At 36.8% G+C, this 12,458-nt stretch overlaps 1 protein-coding gene across 1 annotated transcript in view; it reads right to left on the bottom strand.

Moving 5' to 3' along the window:
- Nucleotides 1-332: 332 nt before the first annotated feature.
- Nucleotides 333-12,458, bottom strand: part of RPTOR (regulatory associated protein of MTOR complex 1) — a gene marked incomplete in the record, with an annotated part of 987,319 nt that continues 975,193 nt past the window's right edge. The window contains 7 exon segments of the mRNA XM_053706573.1: nucleotides 333-1,974; nucleotides 4,269-4,398; nucleotides 4,590-4,706; nucleotides 4,924-5,010; nucleotides 5,983-6,110; nucleotides 6,298-6,404; nucleotides 11,824-11,871. Coding sequence (XP_053562548.1) covers nucleotides 1,906-1,974; nucleotides 4,269-4,398; nucleotides 4,590-4,706; nucleotides 4,924-5,010; nucleotides 5,983-6,110; nucleotides 6,298-6,404; nucleotides 11,824-11,871 — 686 coding nt within the window.

Below are 12,458 nucleotides of genomic sequence, written 5' to 3'. Positions count from 1 at the left end.
CAGTACTGACAGGGCTTGCTAAGAGGTTTGCTTCATTATTGAAGTGTTATGTTTCTGGTTGTTACAACTGTTCTGCAACATTTAACAAATCAATATTTATCCCTTTCCAGCATATTCGCTGAATCTTATAACCTGCATTTTTACAACATAGATTACCCATTAATGGCCTGGCAAATTTTCAAACGGATTACATAAACCATTTTTTTTTTCCGCTTTACTGGCTCCTTGCCCATAAGCATGTGTTCAAAGATGAATTACATAGCTGCATAATGATTATCAAGTTCCCCAATATCTCTGCATGGATTCCCTTTTAATGAAGATAACACAAAGGCTTGTTTTTCTGGGTTTATTAATATTTAATTAATGCTCTTGTGCATAGTATCCACAAGAGCAGCCATTTTCTGAACTTTTGGTTTGTTATTGTGTTAAAATAAATAGGTGAGCAATTAATTCTGTTCAATTCATGATTGCGTTGTAAAGAAAGGTACTCAAAATTGAGGCACCACTGTAATTAATTCCCCATCACTGGTGACAAGCAAAGATTTCCTTATTATTTGCAACATATTTAAACCCTGCGGTCCTTTTTATGAGATCTATTAACAAGAATTGAGTAAAAAGCAGAAAGAAATACTGAAAATAATCAATTTCCCTTCTTCTAAAACCAAACTTTTCTAAGTAGTTAAAATAGGACATTGAAATACCCATCATAGATTGGGAGAGGGCAATAATACATTGCATTGAAATGGAGGGTAACAATTTAGAGCATTGTACGGTACAGTAAATTAGGGGAAAGCAGTCATTAAGAGGACGCCTGATAGAGCTTACTGCACCCAGTCAGCAGTAAAAGGATTTAATATAAAACCTCAGACACAGAGCCACCCTGGGTGCAGTGGTCTCCTTATGCAGATATATTCTAATCTAAGATCCCTAGAAGTCAGAATAGCAGTTTTAAATAAGCAATTCTAACATTAGGGAAGCCATTCTGGAACAAGGCCCTTGATGTAAAAATGAAAAGATAGCAACATTGGTTTGGATAAAGAGAAGGGTTGAGAAATGCATGATTTGTTGCACAGATAGCTGGTGTAGCAGGACATTTGTGTCATGGAACTAGTGGATAACCTATCAGATGGAAAAAAAAATGTACATATGCATTATTTCTACTGACTGGCAAACGTGGTCATCACCTGGTAACTAGAATTTGCTCCTGCATCCATGCCCATCTTAATATGTGGGAAGAAGCATATTTCTGGGGGAGATTATAAAGGTAAAATGAGGGACTCTGGAGCGGATAGCTGCAGATATCCTGCTGATATGATCTGGACATGTCAGAAATCTTCCATAAATGTTCCAAGCAGCAGTTGATCTGTTAATAGTCACACTTGTGGCTGATCGCACTTATCTTATGCAGAAAATGACCTTGCCCCAGAGAAGGCATCAGATGTGCAGAGGCCTCATATAGTTGTCCATAACATAAGCATACAACCCAGATCAGTCCACACGAGATAACCTTCTATATGACATTAATTACTATAACCCCTGCAAAGAGTTTTCTGAAGGGACTGATGAGCAGCTGTGAAAGAGGCAGGAGAGGTAATGATGGAGGGGCGGTCAAACAAATATTTGCAAATCTACAGCTAAAAAAAAAACTTTAGTCCTCCACCCAAATACTGGCTGCCAAATGTACAAAGCATTCTATGCCAGCCTCTTTAAAAAAATAAACAGAATGAAGAGAGGCAGGAAGAGGGTCGAGAAGGACCCATAGTTTATCCTGTCCTTATTTCATTATGTAGTTTCTTCTAGTCTTCAGCAGCAGTAGTCACATTCCATTCTCCAGGTTCGTCATTCAGTTAAATATTAGACAAAGAGATCGAGCATAACACCCAGTCCAGTGTCTTGTCTAATTGGCTATCTCACTCGTTTCTCCACGGAGTAAATAGACATGTAATAATCGTTGCTGCCAACGGCTAAATGGGGCTGTTGGAGAGAGAAGAGAGAAATTTAAATGGAATTCTTGATTATTATTTTTTTTCTTTTCATAATCACTACATTACTCCAGAAGCATTGCCATTGTTTCAATCACTGTGTCACTTATCCAACCAAATATGTATTTATATTTAACTCTTAAAAATTTTTTTTTAGTTAATCTCCCCTATGAACCAGCAGAGAAACAGAATTTGATCACATTAGACTGTTCATATTCTACATCTGCTATCTTTGTCTCATCCTGCATTTGCCATTGCTCTCTATCCCCTGCACATCAAATTGTTATACTTTCGTCCTTCTCAAGCACCTTTCTCTCCCTTACTCCTGCACATTATATCCATCTTTCACTAACCCTGCCTTCTGTTCATCTTTCTCCTGCATCATTAACTGTATCCTTTGTTTCCTTCTAAACATTCCTATTTTGTATGTCTTTTTCCCTCTCACACTCCCCCCCTCCTGTTCTCATGCATGCCATCTTCTCTGTGCCCTAACTATAGAGACTCTTTCACCTGACAGCTCTCTCTCTCTCTCTCTCTTGCACTGCATCTTTTTTCATTCCTCCCACCCTTACAACATCTGCTTCTCACTCCTGCATCTCCCCCCTCTGTCTCTGCATCATTAACCCTTCTTATCTTTATTTATACTTCTCAGTGTTTTGCTCCCTTTCCCTTCTCTCGGGTCTGTTTTGTCCTTGTACCCGTTTTACTTTTTCATGCTGCTCTACTTATATACCTGTTTATTTTACCATACTACCCTTCTATTTCTCTATTACCGTAATTCTTCTAAACAGTTGTTCTTCTGCTTGTTACCAACACTGCCGCTGTGAGTCAATTGGTAGGAGTGTTTCGGTATAAACGTATTGGGAGCTTATAATTGCTATACTGAAAATATTGTTCACATTCATTAGCATATTATAAAGTTAAAGTGAAAGTAAATCCTAGCGTTTTATAAAAGCTAGGATTTACTATTGAAACAAATAAAGGACACTTTCATTCATGAAGTATAAGATACTTCATGTAGAAAGCTCCTTTATTTGATTCAACCGATCGCCGCTCTTAGCTCTTACTGCAGCTCATGGCTAAAAAAAAATTTGGCCAAGAGGTGACGTATTCACCTCGTAGCCAATAGCCATGCAGTAAATCTGGCTCCCATGGGTGCCAAGTCGGATTTACCGCACGGCTATTGGCTAAGAGGTGAAAACGTCACCTCTTAGACAAAAATTTTTTTAGCCGTGGGCTGCTGTAGGAGCTTAGAGCGGCGATCGATAGAATCAAATAAAGGAGCTTTGTACATGAAGTATCTTATACTTCATGAATGAAAGTGCCCTATATTTGTTTCAATAGTAAATCCTAGCGTTTGTAAAACGCTAGGATTTACTTTCACTTTAAATAAAGTGCTATTTAACTTAAAAGGGAATGAAACCCACATTTTTTTCCTTTCATGATTTAGAAAAAGCATGCAATTTTAAACAACGTTCCAATTTACTTCTATTATCTAATTTGCTTCATTCTAATGCAATGACAATCCTTTGTTGAAAAGCATATCTAAATAGGCTCAGTAGCTGCTGATTGGTGGCTGCACAGGTGCATTGCTATTTCTTTATGAAAGGATATCTGAAGAATGAAGCTAATTAAATAATAGAAAAAATTGGAATGCTGTTTAAAAATTGTATTATCTATCTGAATCATGAATGAAAAATGTGGGGTTCATGTCCCTTTAAACATTTCATTATTAACGGAGTTAATAGCAGTTTTACATAGAAAATTGTGTTCCATATATATTAATTTACTCAAGTACTACTTATAGTGTCCAAAAGATCCTTGTAATTCTATCTACTTTTAGTTAGTAGATAAGATTAAATCCTGAGTTGGCCATCAAAGGGGTAGAATCAAGCAGAGCTATAAGAAATATACTTAGATGAACACTAATTAAGCACAATTCTAAATGATTGCCAAATAATCCAGCATGAGCGCCACATGTAACCCAGGTAGTGCGTGGTAAATGAAACCACCACTATTGCATTTAAATACAGATAGATGTGCACCATGTCTCTAATCTACTAATGGAACATAGGTATGTTACAGTATGCGCAATATAATCGTGATAAGTCAGATTCTTTTAAAATCCAACATTTCTAGATGAAGCATCACCTGTGGGGTTTGTGCTTCCTTAATAAATACATAATAATAATCTTTATCTGAAGGCAATATATTAGGTTATTTGTCATTGTCCTCCACGATATGTCACCCCCCCCCCAAAACAATTAACAGCAGGTTCACACTGACCCAGTATGGATGGAAGGCTAAACAGCTGATGGCTCCAATCCGTTGGCCCATGAATCCATCGTAGTATTTGATATTGCTGATCAGTTCCCCATTACCATTATAAATAGCAATAAGTTGGTTCATGGAACCACTAGAATAAAAAAACAAATAAACAAATTAGAATAATGGTACTACTGAAAGAGCTTTAGGGTTCTTTGAGGATAAAAATAACAATACTAAGACAACAAGCTACAGGGTGAGTTTTTTTTTTTTTAGGCCATATAGTAAAAAGTGTGAAGGTCAAATTCACTGTTGATCTTAGAGCTGAGATCAGTTACTTACCAAGCAAACAGGTTGGCCTGTGGGTGGATGTCCAAAGCAGTCAGACCCTTTACAATCTGTAGCATATTAACAGATTCAGGCATCCTGGGGTCAAAAAATCTCACATCTCCATTCACACTATATAGAAGAGATTAGAAATGTTGGATAGCGTTCTGTACAAATGTCTCTATTTAAAGTGAATTTAACGATACTGTGAAATTCAGGCAAAACAGTTAACAATATTTGTTTTGAGAAGTATGATTTTACTAACAAAAAATAGAAATCTAACTGAGGTTATTACGAGCTTTCACTTTTATTAAGAAAAGATAAATCTAAGAAAGTGTTATTGCTGTACCTCACACTCACGATATTTCCATCTGACTGCTTTTGAAGATGAGTCTTTACCACCCAGGCATTGTGCTCCCGGTAAGTCATGACACGGCTGTGATGGATAAAACAGACAATGTCACACTATATTACAACACGATAAAAAAGAACTTTGTACATGGTGAAAGCTAATGTGATAGTAAATGTGGTCCATTTAATTTATTCCATAGATACACGCTAGCATTTCAAAAATTCTAACATTTACTATCACTTTAATTATGCTTGTTGTAGTTAGCTTGCAATGATAGACATGTTGCCTTTGGGACATGCACTCTTTACAAAACGCTGGGAACATAATTCCTACAGGTCATTACACACTAAAAAAAAACAAGAGTTCCTGCAGCTGACTCAACATATATTTTTATCTCCTTAAAGGACCATTAAATTCAGTAGAGTTTCAAAATTAACAAGTGCAATGCAATAACACTGAATTTCAAAAAAGCAGTGATTTTTTTTCGGACAAATGTATGCTTCCCTATTTGCCGGCCTCATTTATCATGTGACAGCTATCAGCCAATTACTGAGTAGTATACATATACTCTGTCAACTTGAGCACATGCTCAGTAGGAGCTGGTACCTCACAAAGTGTGTATATAAGAATAAACTGTGCAAAATTTAATAATGGAAGCAAATTGGAAAGTTACATAAAATTGCATGTTCTATCTGAATCATAAAAGCTTAAATTTTGACTTTAGTGTCCCTTTGACCTCTTCCTGACGTTAGGATTTTCCATGCCGTCCTAACTGCGCTGGACTTTAGCGCTGTTAGGACGGCATGGAACATCTTAGCCATTTGGCTGTACTGAAGCCAAAGGCTCTTTGTGAAAGGGATCGTGGTCTGGAGGGCACCCCCTGACCCGATCCTATTATTGAAATCTTGCCATTGCATGCATGATCGCGTGATTGTTCTGATGTAAACAAATTAGCCCAGTCATGAAAAGGTTAACAATAGCTTGCAAAGGAGCAAGCTGGCCATAGCTATGTTTGAGGTACCTCTGTAGATTTTAGTGGGCAATGACAAATATTACCATTCATTCGCAGCCATCCTGCGATCAAACACACGAACCGTGCCATCCCCGAGTCCAGCCACAATAAGTGAGCGATGAGAGTCACATGACAGACTAGTGACACAACTATCAGCACCTGTAGGAATGTCCTGAAAGAAATAAGACATTAAACGGAGCCATCTCCCAGCTCTGTGGCTGTCAAACTATAGGAAAAGTACCTCTTTCAATTGCAAGACACAGTGAGTCTGATGACTTTGTTGGGCACAGGTCTACTATGAGCCTATTTTGAATAATGCAAGACATTTTTAGTACTATGGACCCTTTTTTGTTCCTCACCTGCACCTTCATCTCTCTTTCCGTGTCCCATATCCGGATAATCCGAACATCTCCAGATGCAAAGAGGAGTCCAGTGTCTTGCTCCCAATCCACCACCATCCCAGCTCCTATAAACAAAATTGAATAATTGGCAACTCTTTCTCTGTTGGTGGACAATAAACATTAAACAGTCTCATGTGTAGAATCACTTGGTACATTAAGAAAAATAATGTTCTAATACATATTAGAGGAAGAAAGGGGGGTCACCAGCGCTAAAACTACAATAAGAGTGTTAACTTGTGTGTAATAGATGGTATGGAGAAACTATGCCAATGGTTAAAGATGTAATGGTCTTTTTATCTATAATAAAAGTCTGCACTCGCTTTGTTGATAGGGAGTGCAACCAAACTTATATATATAAATAAGTATAAGAACTGAGCGTGCTGCCTAAAATGTGAGTCAGTGTACCCGTGTCACTGAGTAAAATGTGAGTCGAAAGAGAAATTCTCAGTAGTGAGTAGGCGCACTGCTGTACAAATATGAATATAATAATAATGGTATACTGTAGGGTGTATACATAAAACAGTTCAAAACCAATGAGGTAGTACAAGTTAGTTCTTTTCCAGCAAAATTCTGGTATAGGGTAAGTTATAGCGCTTACCAGAGCCAACCTCAATCCTATGAGGTAAGTGATCAGCAATGGGGTATAGATGATCCCTTGGAAACTGTATGCTCCCTTGGTGATCTCCTAGTGTCTGTTGATCCTTAGGAATGGAGATCCTGGACTCTCTTACGAAGGCAAGAATGATCCTTTGGTTCTGTCTATGGTATTTGTTGAAGTACTACTGTTTTTGGAGGAGCTTGTTAATGAAATGGCAATCCTGGACTCTGTAAATTTCTTCTTTTTTCAGAAGCTTGGATGTCCGATGTTCTCATAGGTGTATAGAAACAAAGAGAGAAAACAAGAACATAGAGTAGTACTGCAAGGTGATATGAGCAGAAACTGAATGTTTATCCTGATGTATAGTAAGTATATTGTGCTTACCAGAGCAAACCTCAATCCTATGAGGTAAGTGATCAGCAAGGGGTTAAGGATGGTTTCTTGGATGTTGAGAGTAATTCCTGATCTTTTGCCTGTCCGTGGGAATGGGTATCCTGGACTCTCTTACTCAAGCAAGGATGATCCTTAGGCTCCCTCTTTGTTGTTATCTTGAAAAATGTCTTAAATGACCTTTGTAGCAATGAAATCCTGGGCTCTCTGAGTAATTGTTCTCTCTTTTGATAGTGGGATGTCACGTGTCCTCACAAGAGGTTAGTGATAAAATACAAAAAGCAGAGACACAGACATAGTGTGATACTGTAAAAATGATGAGCTATTTATTACAGACAAATAATACTAAAAAAAATTGTGCTTACATTAAAAAAACCTTCAAATGTGGTATGAGGTTAAAAAGGCAGAGGAATACCCTGAGTTTCACTCAATATTCAGGTATGTGCTGAAATTGGATGAGATAGAAGTGCAGACACTGGTTGCTAAGCTGCAGTAACAGGGTGTTTAAAAAGTGGCACTGGAGTAAGCAACACTAATGTAGTCTGTGTATTCCAAGAGAGGCAACCGGCAATGTAATTCCGTTTGTGCCGTGTGAGCGTCTATGTATATTCCACAACAGTTAAAGTGCAGGGATACAAAGCAATTCTCAATACAGTACCGGTTGTTGTGAGGACACGTGACATCCCACTATCAAAAGAGAGAACAATTACTCAGAGAGCCCAGGATTTCATTGCTACAAAGGTCATTTAAGACATTTTTCAAGATAACAACAAAGAGGGAGCCTAAGGATCATCCTTGCTTGAGTAAGAGAGTCCAGGATACCCATTCCCACGTACAGGCAAAAGACCAGTAATTACTCTCAACATCCAAGAAACCATCCTTAACCCCTTGCTGATCACTTACGTCATAGGATTGAGGTTTGCTCTGGTAAGCACAATATACTTACTATACATCAGGATAAACATTCAGTTTCTGCTCATATCACCTTGCAGTACTACTCTATGTTCTTGTTTTCTCTCTTTGTTTCTATACACCTATGAGAACATCGGACATCCAAGCTTCTGAAAAAAGAAGAAATTTACAGAGAGTCCAGGATTGCCATTTCATCAACAAGCTCCTGCAAAAACAGTAGTACTTCAACAAATACCATAGACAGAACCAAAGGATCATTCTTGCCTTCGTAAGAGAGTCCAGGATCTCCATTCCTAAGGATCAACAGACACTAGGAGATCACCAAGGGAGCATACAGTTTCCAAGGGATCATCTATACCCCATTGCTGATCACTTACCTCATAGGATTGAGGTTGGCTCTGGTAAGCGCTATAACTTACCCTATACCAGAATTTTGCTGGAAAAGAACTAACTTGTACTACCTCATTGGTTTTGAACTGTTTTATGTATACACCCTACAGTATACCATTATTATTATATTCATATTTGTACAGCAGTGCGCCTACTCACTACTGAGAATTTCTCTTTCGACTCTAATACATATTAACATTTAAAACTTATCTAATGTTTAGAGGAAGAAAGACTCACAAAATCTTGAGGATTGTAGTATTAAGCAACACAATGAAAAATGAAAATTGTTTTGGTGTACAACAATAACAACTACAGAAAAGATAGTGGAGCTGGGATCATTAATAATATAAAAAAAACACTGAAAACATTTATAAAAAAAAAACAAAAACTCATTTTAAAGATCCATTGTTTCAGTGAAAACAGTACTCGCTCTGAAGCTCACAGAGTGGAGGATGACAAAGAGTAATTCCCCCTGGACGGTTCACTTGCAGCACACAAAGAAGACTTCAGACTACTCCATACACACACACATTTATATATATATATATATATATATATATATATATATATATATATATATATATATATATATATATATATATATAAACATATATATCTTAAATATTATTTATATTCATTCACAGGGAAGAAGGAAATATCTGTAAATTGCAGAATATACTGTAGAGCAGGCTTTAAAATATCTCAGCCCCCAGGCCATTTACAGAGAAACATATCCCTCATATGGCCCTGTAAGATGCAGGTAATTGCTAAAAAAAACTGCAGGAACCTCTTTAAAGTGTTGCTTACTTGGGGGTGGGTGTGTCTACCTCCTGTTTCAGCTAGAGGGACAAATGTACCCTTTATTTGAAAGTGGAGAATGCCTGTTTTAAAAATGAGGTCACTTACAGCCCTACACTGTACCAGTAGAAACCAGGTAATATTCAGCAAAGGGGGCTATTAAAGAGGGCTTATCTCTTTCATTGATTTAATTAGGGGGTATGAGACCCCCTCCAGTGAAAGGGGAAATTACCCTCTTTTAAATGAGGTGTCACCTACCCCAAGAACACGCCCATGCAGTGTTTGATGAGTGGGATGGAGCACTTTTAGAGTCCCTATCCCCCCCCACACACACAAAAAACAGAAGGGTATACAATTGCATCCTCTTATAAATAATTCCCTTAATTAGTAATTTGGCTTTATTTAAAACATTCTTAAAATAAACAAGCAAAATTGGATTTATTTCGTCTTACTAAGAGGGGCTGCAGGTAAGTTAGTTTGAAAGAAAACTGAGACTCTTTAGTGCTGTGGCTACTAATAAGTATTTAAATTTATATTTTGTTAGTCTATTAAACAGCATATATTTCCTACGGTCAGGGATATTTTTAAAATATATTGTGTGCATGGACTCACGTAGGCACCATACCATTTATTATTACCATGTGTAGATTTAGTGGTTGTCACTTTATTATGAGTCTATTTGTTTTATGAGTTTGGCTTCCAACTCTGGCATGCCTTTCAGGCAGATATTAAGAGAAGGAATTGATTTTGAATTCTCCCTAAATAAAATATGGATGCATCAATATTAAAAATGTGCGGTTTCACTTTGTTATGCGAGTAACAAATGTCTTAAACAGGCTTTTTAGTTCAATTACATTTTCTTGATAAAGTATAATGAGGCGGCTGTACTATTTAATACTTTATATTTCTTTTCTTCTATTTAGTTTTTTATCGTCTCTCTATGTAGCCTGTCCTAGAACCATAACAATTCCCCAGTAAAATAGCTTTGCTTTCTTATCATATTCATATAAGACCTAGTTTGAGTTGTTAACCAAGATACATATTAAATCACGTGGTGATGAAATAATCTTAAAAAGATTGCCTTGCAACAGATTAACGTATCAGCAGAATGTGTTTTACTACTCTTGTTTTCTGCAAGAGTTTTTCAATGGACAAATTCCCCTCAATACCTGCGTTATTTGAAAGGAGCCAATCTAGACCTGTTATTGGAGTAGATAAGGCTTGCCACGGTCATTTTGATAGCAACCTGCATTGTTTTGCATTTCCGTATCTCACAATCTCCTCTGAGGCTAATTAGGGAGAGAGTTATCTACCAAGGTCAGGCTTGTAAAGGGAACAGTATCTCCAACACTCAGAATTGGAAAACCCCAATTTTTTAACATGACATTATATGAAAAGGGGTCAGAATAAAAAGTTAAAAAACACATTGCATTTTATTTCTTACTATGCATAATGAGTAATATAAACTGTATATCTCAACGTGATTTCTGTCCCTTGGACATTAGAATTCTGTTTATGTTGGTAAAGTGCATACAAACACATTCTATGGAACCATTTTAAATGTAACAATATGAAATATAAATTTGGATTACAGCATAGTAAATGACAGTTATTGATATAATTACATATCAATTTCTGACATCATAAACGTTTTGTAGGAGAATTTTTTCTAGCCCTTGTGATAAGCATACATTTTATTTCTAGCAAAAATCAGCTTTAAAAGAAACTGAAGTCAATATTTACACATCAGCAAGTAAGCATGGTATTGTAAAATATCTGTATACAAAAGAAATAATGTAAAAATCATTTTACACTTGCAATTCAAGAATTCATGTTCCTGGTCTCTTACCCCCGGCCAATTAGTGACAGGTGTAAATGAGTGAGTGCTCTGATCTAAGCAATTAAAAGAATCTTTTAGGGTTAGGAAATTTTCAGCATACTTAAGTATGATTGAGATAATAATGCCTCTCTAGAGGGAGTGAAACAAGTATAATTTACACAAGTATTCTGCAGCAGACGCAGGCAGAATAAATAATTAATGAATATGGCACGGTTGTGTTATTCTCTTTAGTTAAACATTTTATGGGGACTAACTTTTGAGTTTAAAGTCTCTTTACATGAAAAGAAAGTCAAAACAAACTTTTAAGATATAGCTAGAGAAAGCAATTTTAAAAAAACTTTCCAGTTTACTTATATTAAGACAACAAAATAAAATGAATAACAGAAGTTAAATGGAAAGTTGCTTTATCCGAATCATGAAACTTTAATTTTGACTTCACTGTCCCAAATGTTATTATGCAAACAAGATCTCTGTCCGACCCCTTGGATGCCTTCACACATGCACTCAACAGCACAAGCAAGGTTCACGATCAAAATTCAAGTAAGAAAAGACTTACCTCCTTGTTTACTCCTGTCAAGATAAATGGAAACTCTTCTTGCCAGGCCTGTACGGCAGGAAAAGGGGGAAGGGACAGGAACCAGAGGAAAGGGAGCAGGCAGAAGCAAAGAGAGGCACAAGGTTAGGAACTAAAGTGACACAGCTAGAGAAACCAGTAGTATGGTACCCATGGGTACATTCTCTCCAACTACTGGAGCAAACAAGGAGACCCCCAGATCAGCTAGCAATAAAAGCTCAGAAGAACCCACCAACCAAATCACAGGTTTGAAGAGCTAACATTATAGACATCATTTGCACCAAATTAGTTACATTTGTATGTTGAATGGTTAAACACAAAATCATAATCAGGTGGTCTCCCAGAGTTAGTGACACAAGGTTTGCAGGAAAAACACAATGGCACAAATCCATTGAAGGAAGTTCAAACAAGTTTTTCAATTTCAAAACAACATTTAACAATTTTCTTTTTTTTTGAATATACAACATATGTTGATTAGAAATCACAGAATTATTTATAGAAATGCAATGTGCAATGACACCTTAAAACGACATTTTTGTTTATGATGAAGGCCAGGCTTGCCAACGGAATGTGCGTCTTACCCCTCTTAAGAAACTTTAGCTTTGGAAAAGATTGCA

The sequence above is a fragment of the Bombina bombina genome, chromosome 1 (genome assembly GCF_027579735.1).
Source record: "Bombina bombina isolate aBomBom1 chromosome 1, aBomBom1.pri, whole genome shotgun sequence".
NCBI lineage: Eukaryota > Metazoa > Chordata > Amphibia > Anura > Bombinatoridae > Bombina > Bombina bombina.
This window is presented reverse-complemented; position numbering and strand designations above follow the sequence as displayed.